The sequence below is a fragment of the Peromyscus maniculatus genome, chromosome 22 (genome assembly GCF_049852395.1).
Source record: "Peromyscus maniculatus bairdii isolate BWxNUB_F1_BW_parent chromosome 22, HU_Pman_BW_mat_3.1, whole genome shotgun sequence".
Lineage (NCBI taxonomy): Eukaryota > Metazoa > Chordata > Mammalia > Rodentia > Cricetidae > Peromyscus > Peromyscus maniculatus.
The window spans coordinates 17,439,759-17,465,776 of NC_134873.1; the positions used below are offsets into that span (position 1 = coordinate 17,439,759).

Genomic DNA, 26,018 nt, shown 5'->3' on the forward strand with positions numbered 1-26,018 from the left:
TTTTGTAAGAAAGACTTTATTTTATGCTTAATTGTGAGTAAGCAATTGGTGTGCGTGTGAGTGCAGATGCTTCAGAGGCCAGAAGAAGACATCAGATCTCCTGGGGCTTGGGTCACAGGTGGTTGTGAGCCACCCAGTGTGGCTGCTGGGAACCAACCGTGGCTCCTCTGTAGAGCGGTCCACGTTCTGAACTGGTGGGCCGCCTCTCCAGTCCAGTATCTTTGAGGATACTGTCCAAACATTCCAGGGTGAAGGTGCATCAGTGCAAGATGCAAGGCATGAAAGCAGGCAGGCTTAGAGCTGATGTGCCTTCCAGGATAGGTAGGAGTTCCAGACAACAGCAACACACTGGACGACGGCCAACCTAGGGGACAGGACAGACACTGCCATGAAAAGGAGAATGGGCAGGAGGGGAAGAGTAATGGAAAAGGACTGACTCAGAAATTGCAGGTTTGGGCCTCCTTCCTTTGAGCCCCACGGAGGGGGGACTGTATAGTTTGGACCAGGGGACAACTGTCCGGCTCTACCTCAGAGCTCTGCCTCGCAGATGAAGGCCTCAAAGCTTAAAGAACTGCCACAGCTCACTTCTTTACTTATTAGTTTTGCGTGTGTGTGTGTGTGTGTGTGTGTGTGTGTGTGTGTGTGTGTGTATACGCATGCACATGGAATTCAGAGGACAACTTTGGGAGCTGGTTCTCTCTTTCCGCCATGTGGGTTCCAAGGAATGAGCTCAGGTCATCAGGCTGGCAGGAAGGGCTGTTGCCCACTGAGTCATCTCACCGGTCCACCAGAATTCTCCTTCCACAAATGACTCGTCATCCGTGCTCTAGCTAGACCTTTCCAAATATATCTGTACACCTTATACCAGCCAAGATTTCACTTCCAAAAATAATGCACTACCTGTCATATAAAGTAGCCACATTCATATATATATATATATATATATATATGATTTATTTATTCACTCTCAGGCTCTCATATAGTCCAGGCTAGTCTTGAACTCTTGTAGTCTTGAATCAAAGATAGTCTTGAACTCCTGATCCTCCCGCCTCTGGCTCTTTAGTGTTCTGGGAATAAGTATGCACCCTCATGCCTGGCCTTTTAAAAAAAAAAATTTTAGGTGCATTGGTGTTTTGTCTGCATATGTCTATGTGAGAGTGTCAGAACTTGGAGTTACAGACAGTTGTGAGCTACCATGTGGGTGCTGGGAATTGAACCCGGGTCCTCTGGAAGAACAGATGGTACTCTTAATCTTAACCACTGAGCCATCACTCCAGGCCCATGCCTGGCCTTTTACAGAAGACTCAAGTCTGATTCTGAACACCCACAACTGACAGCTCACAATGGTCTGTAACTTTAGCTCCAGGGAATCCAGTGTTGTCTTCTGGTGTCTGTACAATCTGCACACACATGCCTATAGCCACACACATTAAACAAAGTGGTTTTTTGTTTGTTTGTTTGTTTGAGGCAGAATCTCACTGTGTAGCCTTAGTTAGCCTGGAAACTCACTATACAGATCAGGTTGGCCTTGAATTCATAGAAAGTCAACTGTCTTTACCTCTGAGTACTGGAACTAAAGGCATGTGCCACCCAGCATAATTTTTTTTAATCTTTTTTTTTTTTAAAGATTCATTTATTTATTATATATACAGTGTTCTGTTTGCATGTACACCTGCACACCAGAAGAGGGAACGAGATCTCATTGTAGATGGTTGTGAGTCACCATGTGGGTGCTGGGAATTGAACTCAGGACCCCTGGAAGAGCAGCCAGTGCTCTTAACCTCTGAGCCATCTCTCCAGCCCCAATTTTTTTTTTAAATCTTAAACAAATAAAAAAATAAATAAAAATCTTAAAATTTGTACTTATGCCGGGTGGTGGCGCATGCCTTAAATCCCAGCACTCGGGAGGCAGAGCCAGGTGGATCTCTGTGAGTTCTAGGCCAGCCTGGTCTACAGAGCAAGATCTAGGACAGACACCAAAACCACACAGAGAAATCTTGTCTCAAAAAAAAAAAAACAAAACAAAACAAAAAAAAAAAACCAAGGGCTGGAGAGATGGCTCAGAGGTTAAGAGCACTGGCTGCTCTTCCAGAGGTCCTGAGTTCAATTCCCAGCAACCACATGGTGGCTCACAAACATCTGTAATGAGATCTGGTGCCCTCTTCTGGCCTGCAGGGATACATGCAGAGAGAACACTGTATACATAATAAATAAATAAATCTTTTTTTTTTTTTTTTTAAAAAAAAAAAGAATTCCTGTTTTAAAACAAAAAAAATTGTACTTATTTTTAATTTATGCTATCTTATCTATTTAAATATATTTTGTTTTTAAAACATTTTTGGGGGGTTGGAGAGATGGCTCATTGATCAAGAGACTTACCGCTCTTTCAGAGGCCCTGGGTTTAGTTCTTGGCACGCACACGGTGGCTCACAATGGTCTGTGAATCCAGTTCCAGGGTATCTGACGCCCTCTTCTGACCTCCCTGGGCACCAGGCATACATGGGGTACACATATACTTATGCAGGCAAGATATTCATATACAAATAAGTAAACGTTTTTTTTTGAGACAGGACCTAGTGTGTCTCAGGAGGGTCCTGACCTCCTAATCTTCCTGCTTCCACCTCCTGAGTGCTGAGGTACCAACATAAGTTACTATGACTGGCCTAGATAGGCCTACTTTAAAATAACCTTGCTCAAGTGTGGTGATATGTCTGTAATACCAGCATCCAGGTGACTAAGGTGGGACTGTAAATTTGAGCTTAGCCTGGCTATTAAAACCTTGCATCAAAAAATTCATTAAGGGGTTGGGGATTTAGCTCAGTGGTAGAGTGCTTGCTTAGCAAGCACAAGGCCCTGGGTTCAGTCCTCAGCTCCAGAAAAAAAGAAAAAAAAAATTGTTAACTTTGTAGGTATTATAAAAATAAATAGCAGGGTAGATAGACCTAATTGTACTATACTGTATCTTTGCTCAGATATTAAGTCTAATTCATTCATGCAATAAATAGACCCGGGTTGTACTAATTCTGAACTTACTAGGAGTGAATAAGAATAAATCTAGGCTCTTTTATCTACTTAAAAAAAAAAAAAACACAAAACACCTTGCTTTAGTTTTTTTGTTTGTTTGCTTTGGTTTGGTTTTGGTTTTTCGAGACAGGGTTTCTCTGTGTAGCTTTGTGCCTTTCCTGGAACTCACTAAGTAGCCCAGGCTGGCCTCGAACTCACAGAGATCCACCTGCCTCTGTCTCCTGAGTGCTGGGATTAGAGGCGTGCACCCGGATGACTTTGCTACCAAAGACTGATGTTTAGGATTTAGCTCACAAGTCTGTATTCTTTTCAATTAAGCTTTTTGTGTAACTGTCAACCACATTACCTCTGAACAGTTTCATAGTTTCCTGTGTTCTGAAGACCCCCTCATTCTTCCAGCCCCCTTTGAATGCCACTCTTAAATTTTTTAATTTTAGATTTACTTATTTTTATGTTATGTTTATAGGTATTTTATCTGCATGTCTGTGTATGCAGTGCCCGTAGAGGCCAGAATAGTTCCAGAATCCTCTGGAACTGGAGTTACATGCAGTTGTGAGCCACCATGTGGGTGCTGGGAATTGAACCTGGGTCCTCTGAAAGAGCAGCAAGTTCTTTTAATCATTGAACCATCCCTCCAGAACTTCTTCTTCTTCCTCTTTTTTTTTTTTTTTTTTTTTTTGGTTTTTTGAGACAGGGTTTCCCTGTGTAGCTTTGCGCCTTTCCTGGAACTCACTCTCTAGACCAGGCTGGCCTCGAACTCACAGAGATTAACCTGCCTCTGACTCCTGAGAGCTGGGATTAAAGGCGTGAGCCACTACCACCTGGCTTTTTTTTTTTTTTTTTTTAATTACAGCTCAGCAACAAGCTTTATTACTGGGACAAAACAATCTCCAAGGCAAACTGACCAGATAAGGCTCCTGCTTAGCCTTTGACTGTACCTTTCTGTCTAACTTAGGCCTCCGTGTCCCACAGCCAAGTACTGTTCCTGCATACGAGCCACCAAACCTGGAACTCAGGGGGATGGAAAAAGGTTTGTGGGAGCCAAAGCCTTCCAGGGGAGCTGACAGGTCAGCCAGGGGCACTCTAAGATGGTCTCTGTAAAGGATCAAAGGTTTTCTTTTTTTTTTTTTTTTAAAGATTTATTTATTTATTATGTATACAGCATGTATGACTGCAGGCCAGAAGAGGGCACCAAATCTCATTACAGATGATTGTGAGCCACCATGTGGTTGCTGGGAATTGAACTCAGGACCTTTGGAAGAGCAGTCAGTGCTCTTAACCTCTGAGCCATCTCTCCAGCCCAGGATCAAAGGTTTTCAATGAAATGCTGGAGACCCTGAGGAGGCCCGGCCAGGACACAGGGAGCTGGCTGAAGTCCTGAAGTAGGCCAAGTTTGAGATGACTATCACTGTGTCTCCAACTGGAGATCTCCCTTCAAGGGTGGGGTAGGGAATCGGTCATACCTGTAGTGCAGGGGGACCAGGTAGAAGTTGGCTAACTGCACAGCAGGCCAGAGCTGTGAGGAGAAAATGTGACGGTCAGTGGGGGCCCTGACACCCAGACTCCCCGTCCAGCCTGGCCCCACTCCACACAGGAAGAGGCTGAAGGTGGGTGTTTCCCTGGTCAAGGTGCCCATGTGGGGTACGAGAGAGTGATCCTAAGAGAGGGATTCCAATGCCACGAGGGCCCCAACCTCAGGGCACTTCTGGACTAAAGGAGGCAGAACAGCTGGTGAGGGGTCAACGCTTACGTAGTAGTTGGTGATGAGAGCGTCAGGGTAATCCTGCAAAGAGGGAGGGAACAGTTAACACTCACAGATCGAAGTAGCTGCCACAGCCCTGCACGAAAATCACACACACAGGCGCTGTTCCCAGAAGGCGGTCCTGCCCCAACGCCCCTCGGCTCCTTTCCACCCGGGCCTCCCCTTAACATCACTTATGCCTGCCTCCTCCCTTGGGGCAGCCAGCCTGCTGGCCAGGGAGCCACTTACCCGCTTCAGTTTGGCCCAGTTGTCCTGGGCTGGCATTCCGTTGAGTACCCCTACCAGGGGGAGGAAACAGCCTAGAAAACATGGGGCGAAGGCCCCCTAGGGAAGAGGAATCAAGCCAAAGGTGAGTGCCCACAGCCCCAGCCAGGCTCTCCTCCCCGACTCCCTTTTCCTTAGCTCACCTGATCTAACAACATCTTCTTCAGTGCGTCCACCTTGGTGGTGCCGGGGATAAGGCGGTCCAAAACCCTATACCAGCCTCCGACTACAGGGCCCTAGGAGTGAAAAACAGGGCGGCGGGGCACAGTGACGGACCCTTGGCTTCTCTGTCACCAAGCTCCTCCCCAAGACAGCAGAAACCAAATCCTGAGGAAGGCAGACTCTAAGAGGAAGAGGGCACAGGCTGGCCTCGGTGTGAGCGGCCGATGGGCACCACAGGGTGGCAGAGGATGATTTCCACTGCCCAAGGCCCTGTAGCCCCACTGTGAGAGAACTTACCACAAAGCCACAGCCCATGGACACCATGGTCAGGGTCCGGCCTGTCTGGTGTTCCTGGAGACCCCGCCTCTCCACCAGTTGCTGTGAGATAATGTCACCTAGGCCCATCAGTGACCCTGTGCAGGGTACACAGGTGTTATCAGGACATCTCCCAAAAGGTAAGTCTGTTGACCAAATGAGGCTCGGCACTCTGAGACCTGGGACTTCGTTCTGGCAAATGATCAGGCCCTTCTTGCTGCCTTGAAGCCCTCTGCTCAAGGATAGGGTGACATCTTCTCATGTGTCCTATCAAAAACTGGCAGGGCATGTCTGGCATCCCAGCACTTGGGAGGCAGAGGTAGAACTGTTATGAGTTTCAGGCCAGCCTGGGCTACATAGGGAGCCCCAGTCCAGTCAGGGGTACACAGTGAGACCACATCTTAAAACAAACAAACCATGAAGGGGGGGCGCAGAGAAAGAGAGGGAAGGGGGGTGGGGCGGACAGAAAAACACAGGAGGTGAGCAGGCCAGGATCTGTGAACATACAGTAAGTTGTAAGGGAACCAGAGCTGAAACCCAGATAGAAGAAAGCAAGTCTAAAGTCTATGGCTTAGAACTGCAGAGGCCAGGATTGGAAGGGCCTCCCAGAGCATTCCATCTAAACTCTTATTCTAGAGGTGTGGGAATGAAGGTCCATGACTTCATATGGCGGGTAATAGAGAACCAGGAAGCTTGACTCCTAGACACTATTCTTTTGAGGACCCCCAAAGACTAACAGACTCTGTGCAGGAGAATAAAAAAGTAGTCTCTACTTCCTGCAAGCTCAAAGCCAGACTCTGGCCAATGTCTTTTTCTTCGGTCTTAGGGGGTCTTTATTGATAGATAACAGTGTGGATAACTCTTTCTAAAATGTGCTCAAACAGTGCCAGAGAAGATGTTGACTTGTTTTGATAATGAGAGCCTCCTCTCCAAGGAAGTCCTGGCCACCGATCACACACACAGGAAGACAAGCCCAGACTCTCCTTGCACACCCTTGAGCTGGCGATTGGACTTAGAGACATTTCCCCTCAGACCTCTGACCCTGCTTCCCCTCCCCTAACTGCACGGACGCCCACTCCTAGAAGCCAAGACAGAATTGGAATCATCACTATTTAAAGCTTCCAGCCTGTCATGATGGCGTGATGGTTTCTAACAAACAGTCACAGGGCCGCTTGGGAGTGACCGCATGATCTCCAGCGTGCCCGTCCATCTCGCTGAGTAATGAGAGTCCCCTCTAGGCCCCAGAGCCACCACTGTCCCCATGCCCTCAATTAGCACTGGGCAAACACATCCTTCAACCCCATCCCTTGGTCCGGAGCTGGCTCTGACGTCCATGCTGGCTGCACATACAGCTCTGTTCTTCCCCCACAGCCTCTCCAACAGCACTTCCTCAGACCAACCTAGTCAGAGGCGGCTGGGGAAAGCTAGGAGCTAGAGCCGGTGATGGGCGACCCTAGGTGACCCGGGCAGCTGGCCATCAGGCAGTTCTTCCTCTTGGCATCCCATCAAGTCCGTGCTGCCTTTCCCGCCCCCACCAATCTCCCCCAAACAGTCAGGCCTGGTCGCAAGGTCAGAATTCCTGGAGGTTGGGGGTGGGTGGCCAGAGTAGACTCCTAGACATGTTTGTTGTTGTCCCCACACATAACCAAGCCCCTGATAGGTGCTCAGAAAACAGTCAAACAAAAACCTACAGCCCCAAACAACCAGACTGCTTGGGGGAAAGGCACAAAGAACTCTAAGCTCAACCTGAAGAATTGTGTCAGGCACCGAGTGTTAGGGTGCCAGGGAACCCAGAGTGTGCTCCCCGTCAGTTACACTTCCCTCAGCCCCACTGCCTCCCAGTGTGTGGCCATCAGCTGTGTGCTCAGGGCTCTCTTAGGACTCTCTCCTGGACTATGCATAAAGGGGGAAAAATGACCCTAGGAAGGCTGAAGGCACTTGGGAAATGAAGGGACAACAGTCCACTTTGACAAGATGGTGACAATTCACAAAGGACTCAACTAATCCTCACAAAAGGCCTGGGAAGTAGGTAGCCACAGGTCCATCTAACTAAGGAGTCTTTGAAAGATGGAGTGACCCAGTAAGGAGTAGAGTTTGGATCAACTCAGGCCAGGGGAGCAAGGCCAGAGCACAGGCAGAAGCAGGCTCAGAGGCCACGGGCTACCCTACTCAAGTAATGTCTAAAAGATCCACATAGGGAAGACGTGCCCTGAGCAGGCACAGTGGCACATGCCTGTAATCTCAGCTCTTGGGAGGCAGAGGCACAAGGATTGTTTCAAGTTCAAAGGGAGCATGGTCTACATGATGAGTTCTAGGCCCGACCTTGTCTCAAGCAAAACCAAATAAAAAATTAGAAGAACAAATCAGGGGCTGGAGAGATGGCTCAGTAGTTAGTTATTATCATTTGTTGCTCTTGCAGAGGACCTGGGTTTGGTTCCCAGCACCCACATGGCAGCTCACGACCATTTCTAAGTCCAGTTTCAGGTGATCTACTGGTCTCTTCTGGTCTCTAGGGACATTAGGCACAGCTGTGATGCACACACATACATGTAGGCACATACACACTTAAGAACACTAAAAAGCTCACTATGTACTCACGCACTTCTGTATTATCCCCAGACTATCTCCTCTGTTCCTTGTTACCCATAGGGAGGGCAGGCAGCAATATTCTCAGAAAATTGAGATTTGCGTATTTCCTCTCTTCATGACTTATCAATAGCTATACAAACTAAAGGCAGAACTATAATGAAAACCAATTTACTGGTGCCATGGTTCTGGAAGCCTTCAGCCATTGAAAAAGGACTACCTATGGTGTCCTGGTGTCCACAAGAGTAAGTGGAAGTCCCCTCTCACAGGGGCGAGTCCCTGGCATATTGATGAGTAGTTACCCATATGTGTTTGTACTTAGACCATCTGATTCCTGGGTGGCAGGGGAATGGGGAAAAGACTCATCCTTTAGTTAAAGTGTGTCCATTATATGATGCATGCGGACTGAAGCTCCTGATTGCTTAGGGTACTTTGATAAACTTCCTTTGGGGAGGTGGAAGTGACCTGTACAGACAGACTCTCAGACAGTCGTAGTATGGTGCCTGTTATTTCTTTCACAGTAAATGTAGGGAGCAAAGCTGGTGTGTGTGAGCACTGTCTGAGTATCCCCTCGCCCAAACCTTTGAGTCTAGGTCCCAGACTGCACCCATCAAGTCTGAGGCAGAACCAGGTGACATGCCATCTTCAGAGCAATGACCTGAGGAGGGACTCTGTAGGCCCACCCAGGTCTGTTCATTTCTGACGTAACAGTATCCTGAAGCTTGTCTTCTGTTCATAGGAGATTATGGCCACTGGACCTGCAACAACTCCAGAATGGCCGAAGACTTTGGTCCACGCCAAGAGCAAGGCCTGCATTCCTGGCCCAAGGGAGCCTTCATCAATCAGGAAGGACTCAAACATCCAAACCTCTCCTGTTGTCTCCAGCCCAGAACCCAAACACCCAGACCACTCCGATATCTGGTTAACCGGGATGGTGTACTGATCTGGTTCCTCTCTCCTTCAACTTGAGAGTCAGAGTGGGAAGTCTCAAAACACATCATGCCCAGAGCCCCGGTGGGCCAGGGTGAGAGGTTGCTGGGCAGTGGTGCCCCAAAGCCAAGCTGGGCACAGAGCCTGGTGAATAGACACCGGTCTGAGTATGACATCATGCCTCTGGGCAGATGCCAGTTTTCATTCGTCACTCCCCACTGGAGGGAGGGGGCGGGGGATGTTTGGCTCTGGACACTGATCTACTTGAGACCATCCCCTGCCCATCAATGGAAAAGCCCCAACCTGCCCACACCCCCTTCCAAGGCATGAGTAGAGCCAAATCGTCCTGCTTTCCTCTTTATTCCTACACTTGCTTTTGGAAAGAGTCTTATGTGCAAGAAAATAAAGTGTTGACGGAAGATGAGATGCAGATGGGCAGGAAGCGGCTTCCTGAAATGAGAGGAAGCATCCCTTTAAATATAGGAGGTGGGGTCTGCAGGGAAAGCTATTCTTGGCACTGAGCCAGAAGCGCCGCTGACTACGGGGTCTCCTAGCTGGTGCAGGAGGTTGACCTGAGCCAGAGCCTGGGGCAGCTGAAGCTCCATTGAGAAGGAAAGCGTATTCCTTGAGATGAGTCTAAGTGCTCAGCTCACTCCTGTCCACAAGCATCCTGCTGAAGAAAATGAGACAAAATGGCCAGTCCTGCGGCTTCTCACGGTTAAACCCAGCTGGGTGGACACTCAGTGTCCCGAGGCCCCCGCAGCCCACGTACCAGGGCTGGAGTACAAGTAGCGGTGCCCAGATTCTGATGCCAGGTCTAGAGCGGTGCGTGTGACATCTAAGCACACGTCATACCCTGCTTATGCCTCTGTTTCCCTTTCTGCAGCACCAAGGTCCCTGAGACTCACATTCTGGCTTAATTCAGGTCCCCAGGAAATCTGCCTACAGTTTAGCGGCTCCGGTGGCCTGCAAGGGATGGAACTGGGCCCTGGGCTCTGGGCCCACTGGAGACTGGAAGAGCCCTCCAGAAAGGAAGGGATGAAGCTGACTCAGACTCTGCAGAACACACAGTCAACTTTTCCCCCAGGCTGCCCTGGTCGTGACTCTGGCTTGGCCCAAAAGCGGTGCACTGGCCACTTCCGCTGAACCACTGCAGATCTGGATTCCCCTGCCTCCTGCTCTAGCCACGACTGCAGCTGAATCAGATGGCTTCCTTCAGGCCCGTCACACCCAGGGTCTCACTGTTAAGGCCTTTGGGGACCACACATGTGTGAGAAGGTAGCAGAGGAATTGAGTGTTCCCTGGGGTGAAATGCTGGCCGGTGGGGGAAGGAAGCCGGTGGATTAAGGCCTCTTCTCCAGAAATAACTATTCATCCAATAAGGCATTTCAATTTGCTTTTTATAGTCAGTTCCAAGGTACGGAGCCCAAGAAGCCCTGAAGGGCGGCTGATTTAATAATGCCCCCTTCGTACCGCTCTCCCTCTGGCCCTCGGGAGGGATTACGTTCTAATCTGTACATAAGCTTCAGGCTCTGCTGCTCGGAAGACCAAGGCCAATATAATTATCCATAAGCTGGGCATGGTGCACGTCCATGATCTAGGCACTTGAAAGGCTGAAGTAGAAGGACTGATAAGTTCAAGGCTAGCCTTAGCAACACAGTAAGTCTAAAGCGAGACTGAGCTGCGCAATGAGATTCTGATTGAAAATAACCAGCCTTGGGCTGGAGAGATGGCCCAGAGGTTAAGAGCACTGGCTGTTCTTCCAGAGATCATAAGTTCAATTCCCAGCAACCACATGGTGGCTCACAACCATCTGTAAGGAGATCTGGTGCCCTCTTCTGACATGCAGGCATACATGTATGTATAGTGAATAAATAAATAAATAAATAAATAAATAAATAAATAAATAAATAACCAGCCCTGGCATAGTGGCACACGCCTTCAATCCCAACACTTGGGAGGCAGAGACAGGTGAGATCTCTGTGAGTCCCAGACCAACCTGGTCTACAGAGTGAGTTCCAGGACAACCAGCGCTACACAATGAGACCCTGCCTCAAAACAAACAAACAAACAAACAAACAAATAAATAAATGGGAAAGAATTAAAAGATACTTTTCCATGTTTAGATTTAGGGAAAGTGGAACCAACCCAGCCCAAACCCCTCTATAAAAAGAGGAGTCTGCTATATACGGGTTGCCGATAATCATAGGAAGGGCCAAGTCCTTGAACCTTCAAGTTTATTGTACATTAAAAAAAGTTCCAAGCTGGGTGGCGGTGGCGCACACCTTTAATCTCGGCACTCAGGAGGCAGAAGCAGGAGGATCTCTGTGAGTTCGAGGCCAGCCTGGGCCACAGAGTGAGTTCCAGGACAGGCACCAAAACTACACAGAGAAAACCTGTCTCAAAACAAACAAACAAGTTCCAGTCAGTTCCAGGAAAGAACTGATTTCACACATGTGACCCATGGGCTTGAACACACACACTATAAATAATATAAAAAAAACAATAAAAGGCCCCAGAGGATAGGCATATCATCCAGAGAGCATGCGTGCTAGCATGTGTGAGGCTGTAGCTTCCATCTTTAGTACTGTGAGTAAATAAATAAATGACACTTCCTTAGCTGCTTCTCAGAGATAATTCCCCTAACTGACCTTTTAAGTTCTAATTGAGGAAACTGAGGCCCAGAGGTTTATTGACGTGAACTAATTAGGCAGCTACTAAGTGCTATGCTCTGAGATTCCGATCTTGGCCTTCTAGTTCCAAGTCTGAAATCTCTGTCGTGTTTCCTGGTGTGGGCTCTCCCACGGGACCTCTGGAGCACTGTGCTCAGAAAACAGTCCGAAATGGTAAGGCGAACTCAGCCCACCCCACCCTATATTTGTAGGTTGGTCCCAAGAGCCTGAGCAGCAAGGAAGGAAGTCTGAGGGAAATGTTAGGAGGCTACAGGTTGCTGCAGGGCCACACAAAGATGCAGCAGTGTCAGGAGAAAACGGACATACGAGACCATGTAAAAAGAGCGTGGCACAGACACCACCAGGCAGCCCAGTTAACCCCATTTCTGCACCTGCACCCCTTGAGGCTTTAGTTCCTGCCTTTGTCGGCTATGGATCATCTGGGTAGTGAAACTTGACCGTCCTTCCCTCTCCGCTCTTGAGGGCCGAAAGGGGGGACCTTTCTATCTGGCAGCCAGGGGCCCCGAGGGAATCTGAGGCTGGGCAAAGGGCCCAGCGTGTCAGTTCCCATCACAGCCACACAGTCCAGTGTGAGTCACCACACACTCAGCCAGGTGAGTCATGCGGGCCGGACACCCCGAGGACAAGAGGTGGATGGGCACGGGATGCTATCGAGGGGCTAGGGAGGAGCACAGGGGTCCACCTCCCGGCCAGTCAGGTAGTGAGTGTGGTTTCTAATGCTCACGTAGGGCCATTCTGCTAATAGGACCACCGCTCTCCGCTGGCCTTTAGCCTCGCTCTTTCCCCGCAGAAGCCCCCAGGCCTCCTTAGAATACGGGGTCTTTCTCTAAACACAGGCAAGGCATGTGTGTGACCCGATCTCTGATGGTCAGAGGATTGGTGATGCTTCCCTGCCCTGTCCCCTTGTCCTGGCTAGCCAGCAAAGAGAAGGCGGGAACAGCTGCCGCTTCATCCCTGGATGTGGAGTGGCAAGACCCTAGTTAGCACACTGTCTGATGACAGGCATGATGGAAGAAAAGCAAAACAGTGACGTGGGCCAAGCTCGGCACCGTGGTCATGCAGCCAGCTGTGGTGGCTCACGCTTGGAATTTCAGCATCCGGGCCGAGATGCTGAAATTCAAGGCCAGCCTGGCTACAGAGTGAATTCCAGGTCAGCCCGGGCTAGGGTGTGGCTCTTGACATAAAAATGAAACAAAGAAGTGAAATACATGAACTGAGGAGAGGGACTCATAGAGTCCTAAGCTGAGTACTGACTCAGAAGCACTCAGTTTTAATATTATTTAAACCAGATACACGACTGCTTTGCTCATTTCACAATAAAAAAATAGTAAGGAAAAATAAACTGGAGTAACTTACTTCAGCACTTAGGCATGTGATCGACTAATGTGGACTCAAGTAATCTAACTAACAGACCTGTGGAGGCCACTATGACACAGTGTGTGTGTGAGTGAGTGAGTGTGTGTGTGTGTGTGTGTGTCGGGCACACTGTGAAATGTAGGAGGAAAACATTAGCTTCTCAAGGTGGGCAGTCTCCTGGGGGCAGTGCTTTTAAGAATGGACTATTTATGCCAGGCAGCGGTAGCGCACCCCTTTAATCCCAATATTTGGGAGGGAGAGGCAAGTGGATCTCTAAGTTGAAGGCCAGCCTGATCTATAGAGTTCCAGGACAGCCAGGGTTACTCAGAGAAACCCTGTATTGAAAAAACCAACCAACCAACCAACCAAAGACTACTTAGGTTTGTGAGGACTTTTAGTATTACTGGACAGAACCATGTGTCTCTTTTCCCTTTTAAATTATTTGAAATTGTGTGTGTGTGGAGTGGGTGCAAGCGAGTGTAGGTGCCCCAAGTGGCTGGAGGTGACAGATCTCCCTGGAGCTGGAGTTACAGGTGGCTCTGAGCCACCTGATATGGGAGTCGGGCCCTCCTCAAGAGCAGGAAGAGCTGTTAACTTCTGCGCCATCCCTCTAGCGCCCCAGTGTGTATATTTTAGGAATAGCTTTGGGACCTCGCCCTCCAAAACAGAGTAATTCGAGGTGAGAGGAAGTCAACCCCTCCAGGGGGCTAAATAGGAGGAAGTGGGAGCCGTACTGTGGGCCTCTTCCTCCTCAGATCCCGGAGACACTCACCAGCTGTCAGAACCTGGACTTTCCACGGATGTGCAGCCAGGGCCCTCTGGTATGCCCGCCAGAGTGCCATGCCTCCTGTCAAACAAGAGGACCAGTCACTCCCACTGCCCCTCCTCACGGGGAAGAACCCGCCTGCCGTTTCCTGTGCCAACTCTCTCCACTTGCAAAACCTGCGAGTGACAGAGGCCTCAGGAAGGCTGCTTACTGGGCGGTGTCCTGCCTCCCGATCTCTTTAGACAACTGGAGAATGATTCCCGGAGGCTGCCTCTGCCACCCCAAACCCGGCCCTGAAGCAAGGCTGCCTGATCCAGACACTCACGAGGTCAGGCTTCCGCTAGCTTCCACCCACAGTCTAGGTCCTCCTCCCACCCCAAGCAAACTGAAAGGTCTCCGAATCCAGCCTCGGCTGCAACTAAACTGCATTCTGAGTGCAACTCCACACCGGAAATACACCACGATCTGGGGCTGGAAGGTCACATGACTTGCAGGAGCTCATGGCCCTCAGCGATTCACACTACTGACGAGCAAAAATCCTCTACTCACCTGAATGCTAGCAATGCGTAGAACCTTCTCCCACGTGACAGGAGTTGGCCGAGAGACTTCCGTATCGAGCCCCGCCCCTTCCGCCCGCATGCTGCTGTCGTTTGGACACTTGTAGTCCAGGAGGAATGTGACCGGGACCCTTGACACCCGTTGGAAGGTGGCTCAGCCGGCCACCTAGCGGGCAGCCTCCTTTCCGCAGACTGCACCAAGGACCGGTGTGGAACCTGGTCCGGTGTGGAACCTGGTCAGTGCTTCCCTATGCCTCTTCTGGTCCCCGGCTCCCAGGCTCCCAGGCAGGTCTGCACTGTCCCGGTCTCCCCGAGCTAGCCAGGTCTGGACTCCCTTCTGTTTGGAAACTTGAAAGGTGGACTCAAGTAGTCTATTTTTGTACTCCACACCAAAACGTTTTGTCCGAAATATCCTTTTTAAAGTGCAGGCGGCTTCCACAAGAACCACCAACATAGCAGAATTTGAGAGCCCAATGTAACAGGCTGCCCGGCCTTTGTCATGAGTTTGTAAAATGATGGGCTTCCAGTGTGCCTCTCAGGACCCCCAAGTTCTAGAGATGTGCAAGAGGGGACTCAATGGAGTTTTTTTGTTGTTGTTAAGTGTGTTTCTAGAGTTATTTTAAGCAGAGGCATACAACTGTTTGAAAACCAGTTTAGGGAATCTAAGTCTCCTTCCAACTGGAACACCTTAAGAATGTATCTATTCTCAAGTCTTGAGAAAGCTCAACCTTTCTGTTCTCCATGTGGCTACTCCCAGCTCATTTACTCAATTCCTGTACGATTCCTGGAGGGTGGATCCTATTAACTACTAGAGAATAAGGACTGAGTGGAACTCAGATTCCTGTGTATAGAACATGCTAAAGGAATTTACAGCAGATGTAATAAGAGACCAAATGTGCAAGATTATAAGTGTTTTTTTGTTTTGTTTTGTTTTTTTTTTTGAGACAGGGTTTCTCTGTGTAGCTTTGCACCTTTCCTGGATCTCGCTCTGTAGACCAGGTTGGCCTTGAACTCACAGAGATCCACCTGCCTCTGCCTCCCAAGTGCTGGGATTAAAGGCGTGCGCTACCACCGCCCGGCTTAGATTGGAAGTGTTTTTAAGCAAGAATGTATGGATTCAAATCTCTGCCAGTTTTGGTAGTTATGTGACCTTATTCGGATTGCTTAATCTTTCCGAATCTAAGGATTACATAAAATAGTCTATACCCCATAGACTATGTATGTGTGTTTGTCATGTATGCAAAGCACCCAAAACAGCAAATTTATCCATCCAGCCTTCTCCTCCGAAGCACATGGAGTCCCGTCCTTGTCCACCCCCCTACACACACACTGATTGGAGAAATGCAAAAAGTTCCCTGGTGAAAATTGACCTGTTTTTGTTTTTTGTTTGGAGGGGAGGGAGTATGGGGGGTGGGACCTGAACCAAGGGACTTGTACATGCTAAGCACACACTGTTCCACTGAGATGGGACCGTGAAGGATGAACAGGGTTTAGGGGATGCTGGGGAAAGACAACTGGAGAAGACATCAAACTAAGTAAGGCACAGGGGAGAAAGAGCAGGAACAAGGGGTATAAAGTGGATAACCAACTGGGAAGGAAGGAAGGAAAATGAGAAAAGCTCCACGGGAAAGGAAGAAGACAGGGCAGGAAACACGGCCCACATTTCCTTCCGAGTTCAAGATGAGGGCTGACTAACCCAGGAGCAGGGCTCCCGGCACCAGCCTACACCTCAGCCTTTAGCCCACGCCCCACCTTCTCTACCACTCAAGTAGGAAACACGGATGTGCTGTGTCAGGGGTTGCTCTGCAGGACGAGCCAGGCTTCTCTGCAATGGAAGGCACTTCTTTATTAGTTCAAAAAGCAAGCCTGACAGCCTGAGCTGGATCACAACAGAGTGGTACAACACTTGACTCCTTCACACCAACGCGGGCTGTGGTCCTTCTGCTGCTTAAGGACCTGAGTTTCCTACAGACCTGCTTCCTCTTCTGTACAGGAAGGGGACTGAACTACTTGATGCTCTTCTGAGAGATTTTCTGGCATTTGACAAATCTTCTATACTACTCAGGCAGAAAGCTGTTCCCAGACATGACAGACCAGTCTTGAGTGCTCTAAAGTCTAGATTTTGTTTCAGGCAATACTAATGTAGACTGCATCCCTTCCAAGAGGAAGCAGTGACCTGTTTGTTTCCTATTTCCTAAGATGGTCTAACTACTTCCTCCCAAACCTCAGCCTGTACTGCGTGTCCCATGGCTGTGATCTGGCGATCTCACATCACTGGGGCTGCCGGTGCTTTGGAGGCAGGATCAGTCATGTGAGGTGCAGCTATCCACAAGAGGACTCTATCCAGATGACAATACATTATTGGGTTCTAAATACTTTCTATACAGAGTTGAAACATGTTTAATACGTCAACAATGTGACCATATCATGAAGATCAAAAATCATGACTTGTAAAAGAATGATTGAAATAACTAAAGATATTTAATCTAGAGAAAAAGATGACTTGGGAGACACATGATAGCTACTGTAAAGTACTGAAAGGGCACTCACGGGGAAGAATGACTAGATCTCCTAACACCCACTAGTAAATTAATAGAGGTATACTCTTGACTTGATATAAAGGAAGATTTTTTTTTCTCTTACTTTTTGGTTTTATGAGATAGCCCAGACTGAATGCAAAATTGTGAGCTCCTGCCTCGGCCTCCCAAGTGCTGGGATTACAGGTGTGCACCATTATACCCAGCTTCAAAAATTTTAAAAACACTACTCTCCAGGAGTGGTGGAGTAGTGTCAAACGGTCAATGATTGGGAATATTTCATAAGCAGGAGCGGGTAAGAGCTGGCCGCTGGCCTCCTGGTAGGGAGTTTAAGGTGTTCCTCAGTTAACGTGTTACGAGCAGCTTCAGTCCAATAAATTACTGTCACCCCCACTGGGCCTGCGTGTTGGTTATTCTAAAGAGGAAGATTGGAAGGCAATAACATCAAATCCTGGAAATCCACAGGAGCCTTCATGAAGATATCCTTTCCGACTCTCCAAACACCCACTCACAAGTGGTCTCAAAAACACCCAGTACCTTTACTTAGCTTTACCTCCTTCACAATATGCTCAATATGAGCAATTTGACTCCCAAGCCTAGGTCAGGCCTGAGTGTTTCTTGTGAGCCACGGTTTTAGGCATAGGAATTGTTATGGAGGGGGAGCCCCCCTACCTGCAGGGAGCTGTGACCATAGAAGTCTGTGGAAGGAGAGGGATTTAAGGAGTTCTGGGCAGGTAGGCCTAAAGATCTAGGCCAGGCACCATCACTGTCCAGGAAGGGCCCAGGTCCTATGCTCTGTGCATGGGAGCAATTTGATCTTGGCAGACTTCATCCAAGAGCTCTGTGTGGACCAGACTAGGGATTGGGGGGAAGGCAATGGCTGGTTGGAGAGAAACCAGGCCCTTCCATTGAAAAGGAGGTTTGGAACATAGCATTGAAGTGGGCTCGGCTTTCAAGCTGTACACGGTGAGCCAGTGGGGAGGTGAGTCCACGGATAAAATGGATCCGAACCAGCCCTGACTGCCCCCCAGATACCAGCCATCCATAGGAGTCCAGGTTTGGGCTGAAACGTACCTGTGAAGAGAACAGGAAACCAAAAAGAGCCTCAGAAGTCGTGTCTTAGGGTAACCCCTACTGTGTGAGCTTTAAAAATAGGTCACCACACCCCAGTACCCAGAAGGCAGAGAGGCAGATATATACCTATATCTCTGTGAGTTTGAGGCCAACTTGATCTACAAAGTGAGCTCCAGGATAGCCAGGGCTACACAGAGAGACTCTGTCTCAAAAACACCCAAAAACCAACCAACCAACCAGATAAAACCAAGTCACTATCAGGAGGAGTGGAGCATGAGAGCCTGCCAATGAGTGAGATCTAGGACCCAGGAGAGCTTGTCAAGGCTGCTTCTCCTCCAGCCACCTCTGCTGACTTTTAGTCGCTCATTCCACTGGTCACAGGCAGATGGAGGGTGGGAAAAGCTGTAAGACAAGGCTCTCACCTTGTGAATAGCTTCAAGTTGCAGCCTGTCCAGGCAAAGCTGAGAATGTCCCTCTCCTTCCTGCATGCGCAGCATGGGTTCTCTACGGAGCAGGTTGTGGAAGGAACTCTGGGGAACACAAGTGGAATTCCTTAGGACTTCTGCTGTCTAAGGTTTCTCTTTTCTAATGCCACACTGTTTTGTAACCACAACTTACCAGATCTGTATCTTGAAAGAGCAAGTAGTGGTGATTGATGGTCTCAGTGTAAGTTCTCGCTTTGGGAGGATTGGGGGTCTCAGGGGAGGTCGAAGAGTCTTGGTCTTCGGGGCTGTCCTGGTATGCTATCAGATCTGCTTTATATATAGGCTAGGAGAAGACCGAAAGATTAGTGTCTTACATTTTTATTTTTTATCTACAACTGTGTGCACTCATGCTGTGGGGTATACAGGGAGGTCAAAGAACAACTCTTGGGAGTCCATTTTCTCTTCTATCCAGTGGTCCCAGGGACTGAACTCAGCACACAGGCTTAGCAGCCAGTGTGTATGTGTACGTACACACACACACACACACACACACACACACACACACACACACACACTGACCCATCTCTCTAGCCTGAGATTAGATTTATTTTGTTTTTCAAAGCAGAGTTTCTCTGTATAGCCCTGGCTGTCCTGGAACTAGCTTTGTAGACCAGGCTGGCCTCTGCCTTCCGAGTGGTAAGATTAAAGGCGTGCACCACCACCTGCAATTAGATTTTAAAATATTGAACACAAAAGCAAAGGAAACTGTCTTACTGTGACGAAGTCTCAAAAGTAGTAAGACTAAAAATACACTTGGAGTCAGCCCACGGTGGCGCACGCCTTTAATCCCAGCACTCGGGAGGCAGAGGCAGGCGGATCTCTGAGTTTGAGGCCAGCCTGGGCTACAGGGTGAGTGCCAGGCTAGGGCTGTCACAGAGAAATCCTGTCTTGAAAAGACAAAGCAAAACACCCGGGCTAGCACAGTGGCTGTGGGTAAAGGCTCTGGCTGCTAACCCTGGTACCTTGAGTTTAAGGAGAGAGAACTGACTCTCAAGAGTTGCTCTCTGGCCACACATGAACCGTGGCATGCACACCACCTCCCATACACACACAAAATAAATACAATGATCGTAACAATCCTAAGAAAACATGTTCGTTCCAACAGGGTGGAGAAGAGTATACCTAACTCCTTGCCACAGCAAGGACAGAGCCTGAGACCAAGCACTGGTTTGCATCCCACCAAGAGGAGACAAGGCAAGTAGAGTATGACCTAATGGATGGATGTCCGCATACTTACAAATCTCCTTTCGGCAGGTTTCTTGACATTGATTGGGTTTGATGCCATGTCAGGTAAAATGGCTGCGATGAGCTCCCCAGATATGTCTCCTGCAGCTACTGTCCCAAGCCAGTCTGACCCTGAAAGACTCTAATAGGAAGAGACATGTTCATTTCACCCATCCATCCACCCATTCATTCCTGTGATGGTGACTTACAGTCTGAGGTCGAGGAGAGACACAAAGAAACAACTCATGGCTCTAACATAGTTATCACACACTGTTCCTCCTTCTGCCCTGAATCGCTGTCTGCCCCTGACTACCACAGTGAGCACACGGGCATCCCCTGCATACTGAAGCTCGGGGAAGGAGAGGCTCACCCAGACGGTGCCTTTTCGCGGAGCAGTAAAGTAGGCCTTAAAACCAAGGTAACCAGCATCGATGTAATGAATTCCACAGAGCCCGTAACTACAAGAGAGAGAGAAAATAAACCATCCCTCTTCTAAGACTAAGTTCTTTTCCTACAGATTTCAAAATAACCCAGAACAAACCCAACCCTCCTTTCCCCAGCGTGTGCCCCATCCCTTAGGGCCTGTCCCCACAACTCAGATCTTCATCTTGCCGTACGAGGCATAGCAGTTGTCCTGGGCCACCGTGACACCATTGTAGGGAAGCAGCCAGGAAAGCTCTGTACTCAAGAAGCGCTTGATGCAGTTTATTGGCTCATAAGGCCGTCGAAGATCCCAGAATTTGATTTTCCGGTCACTCCCCGCAGAAACCAGGAAATGACTGCAAAGACGGGAGATAAATCAGAGCCAGTGTGGAAGATTCAGCCTGCTGCAGCCTTCCCCTTCCACAGACTTTTTAAATTAAATTTTGTTAAAGTTTATTTTACATACCAACCACAGTTTCCCCTCCCTCCTCTCCTCCTGGACCCTCCCCCCATCCACTCCTCAGAAGGGTAAGGGTAAGGCCTCCCATGGGAATCAACAAAGCATGGCGTATCAAACCCCCCTCCACTCCCCCACCCCCCAGCATCAAGGGTGAGCGAGGCATCCCACCATAGGGAATAGGTTCCAAAAAGCCAGCTCATATACCAGGGACAGATCCTGGTCGCACTGCTGGGGCCCCACAAACAGACCAAGGCACACAATTGTCCCCCACATGCAGGCAGCTTGGCCTGGGTCCCCAGCCCTCCTATTCTGTACCTGTTAGCTTTGCACCACTGAACTGTACGGACAGCCTGGTCATGGGCTAGGAAACACTGGAAGGGGTATAGCTTTAAGGAGCCATCGGAGAGCCGTATCCGTTGGAGGGGTGAATTAGTGGGAAGATTCCAGAAAACCACCATGCCTAAGGTAGGGACAGAGGATGTAGGCATTAAAGCAGTGGTTCTCAACCTGTGGGTCATGACCCCCCCCAAACCTCTATCTCCAAAAACATTTGCATGAGGATTCACAACTGTAGAAAAGTGCCGGCTATGAAGCAGCAACAGAGTAACTGTGGCTGGGCCAGCACAGCATGAGGAAGTGTTTAAGGCTGCAGCGTTAGGAAGGCTTTGGTTCTGTGTTCTCACTTCTTTCTCTGGGACCCCAGACTTTGTCTCCTCCTCTCAAACCCAAACTACAGTGACGGAGCAGGGATGATGATGACCAGATGAGTTCTCCCTCCCAGCTCAAGCCAACATGACATCAGCTAAATGTGACAGCTCAGTAGTCCTGGGCCTGCACCTCAAATTCCAGTTTGACTGTATCTGATGGCTGCTAACTAAAAGAATTTTTAAAATCTTAATTATGCATATGTGTATTTGTCTGTGTGTGGGTATGTGCCTGTGTGAGTGTATGGATGCCAGAAGAAAGCTTTGGATCTCCTAGAGCAGGATTTACAGGTGGCTGTGAGCTGCCCGATGTGGGTGGGAGAAATGAATTCAAGTCCTCTGCAAGAGCAGCACAGTACATGCTCTTAACTGCTGAGCCATCTTCTGGGCCTCAGAGTAAGAGTTTTCAAACAGTGCATATCTGCTGCCAGCACGGGCTGAGGCAGGATGATCTGCCCGGGACACACCATGAAAGTCTGCCTCACCAAACTAAAAGCAAACGACAACCAACAACCCGACAGACAGCACTGCCTTTTGTGTTTGGTACTTGGGACTGAACTTGTCTCATGCACGCCAGGCAGGGGCTGCACCTCACAGGACTGGAGTTCTTCCCCTGTCACTCCTCAGCATGCAGCCTAGGCTGGCCCCAATCTCCCAGCATCCTTCTGTCTCTGTCTCCAATGGGTTGGGACAGTAGTTATCGGCCACAATGCTTGGCTTAGGCTGCCTGTTTGGTACGTTATACTGAAACACCGTCACCCCTATTCATTTATGCAATGTCTAGAGTTGATTACATACCCAAAAAGCAGAATTTAGCACCAACAATGGCAAATTAGCTCATAAAACCTAAAATCACTACTGTTTGGTTCATTACAAAAAATTTCTAGTTCTGCTCTACAAAATGCAGAGGAAAAGACAACAAATGTACATTCACAAAACTTGACTTAAAACAAGGCTGGCAAAGGCGAGGTACTCAGAAGTGTAACTCAGATAAAAATAAAAGATAAAGAGCATTAAAACCCTTATATACATAACTTAGGGAGTGCAGCATTGATGAACCTTTTTCAAAGAACGAAACAAATACAGTGACTTGAGGGTAAACTATGAAAACAACTCAGCGATGGAGGCAGGAGCCTGGGCTGAAAGACCTGGGAGACAGTCATTGGTCACTCCAGCTACAGCAACTTATCTCACACATGCCAGGACTGACTTCAATCACTGGCCCCGGGCGGGTGGGCGGGAGAGGGGTAAAAACAGTAGTAAAGCAGGAGACACGGATCCTGACAATGAAATACCACCCAAGAGGGCTGGAGAGATGGCTCAGTGGTTAAGAGCACTGACTGCTCTTCCAGAGGTCCTGAGTTCAACTCCCAGCAACTACATGGTGGCTCACAACCATCTGTAATGAGATCTGGCGCCCTCTTCTGGCCTGCAGGGACACATGCAGACAGAACACTGTATATATAATAAATAAATCTTTTAAAAAAAGAAAGAAAGAAAGAAAGAAAGAAAGAAAGAAAGAAAGAAAGAAAGAAAGAAAGAAAGAAAGAAAGAAAGAAAGAAAGAAAGAAAATACCACCCAAGAAAAACAGACACAAGTGTGATGTAGGTGGGAAGTTAAAAAAGCACTAACTTCCTTCTCTTCCGGACAGAAAGTCTACTGGTCTCTGTTACTTAAAACATAAAACAGGGCTGGTGAGATGGCTCGCAGTAAGGTCACCTGCTGCCAAACCCCATAACCTGAGTTTGATTCTGGGACCTACCTACATGGCTGACAAAGAGAACCAACTTCCATAAGGTGGCCTCTAGCCTCAAATTAACGAATAAATGTCAAGACTATGTAATTCAATACCTTTAAATTGCACTTACTGGAAGAACTGGGGGATTGTCAGGACCTAATGACTATCAGGCAGCACTTGCTAATCTTTCCATCAGCCCTGTGCCACCAGGCCCACCAAGCACTGGGTACCCTCGCACTGGCATTAAGTCAGCTGTGAGCTGCCTGTGGGTGCTGGGAATCCAACTCAGGTCCTCTGGAAGAGCAGTCAGTGTTCTTAACTGAGCCAGCCCCTACATCTTTAAATTAAACAGCTTGTTTTGTGATCTTGTTTCTATCAAGTTGTCTTTCTCTAAACTCTCTTGATAAACTCCTGCATTATCAGACTTTTCTCTTTTCTACTTTATAGTGGAAACATTTATGTGAAGTACAATCATTTCAAGCACACAATTCCAGGAGTTTGACAGTTACTAGTACCAGTGACAAGAACCCAAATATTTCCATCAATGTCAAAATTCCTTATGACTCTTTGTATCTATTTTGAGTGAGGATAGTGACTACATAACATACTAGTGATCAGCAGGCATTGTGGGTAGTTATTCTGAGCTGTATCCATGTTAAATGTCAGAGGACATTTTTTTATTGGTCTATTATATGTATGTATCGGTTTTGTTCATCCCCCTAATGTTTTTAATTACATTAATTCCTTTTCTGTGTGTGTACCACAGCATGTGTGGAAGGACATCTTGCAGGAGTCAGTTCTCTCTTTGACTGTGTGGGTCCTGGGGATCGAACTCAGGCTGTCAGGCTTGGCAGCAAGCACCTTCACATTCTGGGCTATTTATTCAGCTGTTCAGCTCTTTTTAAAAATCTTGTAATTAAAAAAACATTTTTTAAATATGTGTGTCATGTGTTTCTCGATAGGTCAGAAGATGTCTGACGCCCCGGAGCCGGAGTTAGAGATGAGCTGCATGGTGCTAGGAACTGAAGACGGGTCCTCTGGAGAGTAGCAAGTCCTCTGAACAACTGAGCCATCTCTCCAGACCCCCTAATTTGTTTCATTAATTTAAAAAATAGTATATTTACTTATTTTATGTGGTGTGGAGGTCAGAACAACCTCTGGGAACTGCTTCTCTCCTTCCATGTGTGGGTCTCAGGGATCAAAGTCAGGTCACCAGGCTTGAGGGCAGGCATCTTCACTGATGAGCCAACTAGCCAGCACCTCTACTTAATTCTGAATTGACATTATTTTTAACTAGCAAATATTCACTGTTATCTTTATAGAGGACTACATTAAATTATGTTCACATCTTCCCTTTCTTTTCTTTGAGATGAAGTCAAAATAGCCTAGGCTGGCCTCAAATAGGTTTTTTTTTTTTTGAGACAGGGTCTCTCTATGTAGCCCTGGCTGTCCTGGAACTCGCTCTGTAGCCCAGGCTGGCCTTGAACTCTGCCTCCTGAGTGCTGGGACTGGCTGAGGTTTGTTGGATTTCGTGTGTGTGAGTGTTCTGCTTCCATGTTTGTCTGTGCACCATGTGCATGTCTGGTGCCCAGAGACCAGAGGAGGGCTTTGGACCCCCTGGAACTGGAGTTACAGATAGTTAAGAGCTGTCAGGTGGGTGCTAGAAACCAAACCCAGGTCCTCTCTCTACAAGAGAGCAAATGCGTGTAACTGCTGAGCCATCTCTCCAGCCCTGCTTGAACATCTTCAACTATAATACAATATGATGCTTAACAAAGGAGGATGCAATCCAAACCCAAGCACATATAAAAGCTTCAAGAGCAACAACAACAGGTCTTGATTTTTACCATTATAGTATCCTGCAGCCAGATGGTGGTGGGGCCTGGTAGGCATCCAAGCCAGGCTAAGGCACTGACCACACTCAGAGGGGTCTGAGGCTTGCACAGACCCCACCTGAAGGGTTGCCAAACACTGAACCTGTAAGGACAGAAGAGGTAAGATCGGGATTAGGGGTTCTTACTGTGGGAAATAAAACTCTAGTCAGTTTTATTTTTAAGATTTATCTGTCTAAGTGGTGTGTGTGTGTGTGTGTGTGTGTGTGTGTGTGTGTGTGTGTGTTTGTGTGTAGAAGCATGTATACGATATAACTGTCTGGTCCCATGGGATTCAGAAGATTCGGGGTCAGATCTCATGGAACCCAAGTTTTGGATGGATGGTTGTGAACCACCATGTAGGTGCTAGGATTCAAACCTAGGTCCTCTGCAAGAGGAGAAATTGTCTCCAGCCCCCTATCAGTTCTTTTTTATTTTATTTTTTTGTTTTGTTTTTTGAGACAGGGTTTCTCTGTGTAGGCCTGGCTGTCTTGGAACTTGCTCTGTAGACCAGGCTGGCCTCGAACTCACAGAGATCCACCTGCCTCTACCTCCGGAGTGCTGGGATTAAAGGAGTGTGCCACCAATGCCCAGCCAGATCAGTTCTTAATCTAGACAAGGGATGCTTTTCAGAAGTGAAAGACTCACTGTGGAATCTGTAAAGTAAGGCTCTAGGCAGATGAAGCCTCCACTAAGAGAACAGGTTCCTCACTCACCTTGTAGATGGCAGGCTTCATAGCATCTGTGTGAGAAGAAAGACAAACAGCTGACGCTCTGGACCCCCAGGACTGAGCTCCTCCTCAGGCCTTGCTGTGGGAGCAGGAGCTCTTGCCTGGGCAATGCCTTCCTTCATTCTTTCTCAACGTCAACCTCTGACCTCTCCACCTGCCCCACATCTTCCCCAACACCAGCTTTCCGTCTCTGAGAACCACTAACTCCTCCACACGGGCTCCCCCCCTTTCCGTTTCTAGATCTCTGTTCATTGCTTGGGACTTGTCCTTATCCACTTGCTCTCTCCTTACTGGCTTGTTCCATTTCTATGTACACATGCTCTCCTGTCTCCTCTAGAAGGGTTAACTAACACAG

General features: G+C 48.3%; 2 protein-coding genes across 16 annotated transcripts in view; both read right to left on the reverse strand.

Annotated features, from left to right (window-relative positions):
• Mpv17 (mitochondrial inner membrane protein MPV17) lies at window positions 1-18,675 on the reverse strand. 6 transcript variants are annotated; one of them, XM_076558904.1, is made up of 9 exons: window positions 18,645-18,675; window positions 18,449-18,556; window positions 13,865-13,939; window positions 5,510-5,625; window positions 5,194-5,286; window positions 5,015-5,110; window positions 4,775-4,807; window positions 4,488-4,540; window positions 1-364 (listed from the first exon to the last, which is right to left on the reverse strand). In XM_076558904.1, the coding sequence occupies exons 3-9, from the start codon at window positions 13,932-13,934 to the stop codon at window positions 295-297; spliced, it is 531 nt and encodes a 176-aa protein (XP_076415019.1). In that variant the 5' UTR covers window positions 13,935-13,939; window positions 18,449-18,556; window positions 18,645-18,675; the 3' UTR covers window positions 1-294. The 6 variants fall into 6 exon arrangements, with proteins under 6 accessions (XP_076415019.1, XP_042123237.1, XP_076415020.1 ...); XM_042267303.1 differs by lacking the exons at window positions 18,449-18,556; window positions 18,645-18,675 and adding an exon at window positions 14,408-14,477; XM_076558900.1 differs by lacking the exons at window positions 1-364; window positions 18,449-18,556; window positions 18,645-18,675 and adding exons at window positions 3,864-4,119; window positions 14,408-14,477.
• Window positions 16,237-26,018, reverse strand: part of Gtf3c2 (general transcription factor IIIC subunit 2) — a 22,876-nt gene continuing 13,094 nt past the window's right edge. For all 10 annotated transcript variants that reach the window (XM_015988975.3, XM_076558897.1, XM_006995523.4 and 7 more), the window contains 9 exons: window positions 25,649-25,674; window positions 24,909-25,038; window positions 20,934-21,078; window positions 20,353-20,514; window positions 20,106-20,193; window positions 19,749-19,877; window positions 18,645-18,794; window positions 18,449-18,556; window positions 16,237-18,026 (listed from right to left, as the gene is read on the reverse strand). In XM_015988975.3, the coding sequence (XP_015844461.1) occupies window positions 17,808-18,026; window positions 18,449-18,556; window positions 18,645-18,794; window positions 19,749-19,877; window positions 20,106-20,193; window positions 20,353-20,514; window positions 20,934-21,078; window positions 24,909-25,038; window positions 25,649-25,674 (1,157 nt within the window). In that variant the 3' untranslated portion in view covers window positions 16,237-17,807. The remainder of the gene's footprint in view (window positions 18,027-18,448; window positions 18,557-18,644; window positions 18,795-19,748; window positions 19,878-20,105; window positions 20,194-20,352; window positions 20,515-20,933; window positions 21,079-24,908; window positions 25,039-25,648; window positions 25,675-26,018) is intronic.

Excerpts from the sequence above, each read along its gene's own strand:
- Mpv17 (XM_076558900.1), bottom strand. The coding sequence starts at position 13,934 with ATGGCACTCTGGCGGGCATACCAGAGGGCCCTGGCTGCACATCCGTGG. Across the intron at positions 4,808-5,014 it reads ACTGGGCCAAACTGAAGCGG|GATTACCCTGACGCTCTCAT; the intron begins GTAAGTGGCTCC and ends CCCTCTTTGCAG. Across the intron at positions 4,541-4,774 it reads CTCTCATCACCAACTACTAC|CTCTGGCCTGCTGTGCAGTT; the intron begins GTAAGCGTTGAC and ends TTCTCCTCACAG.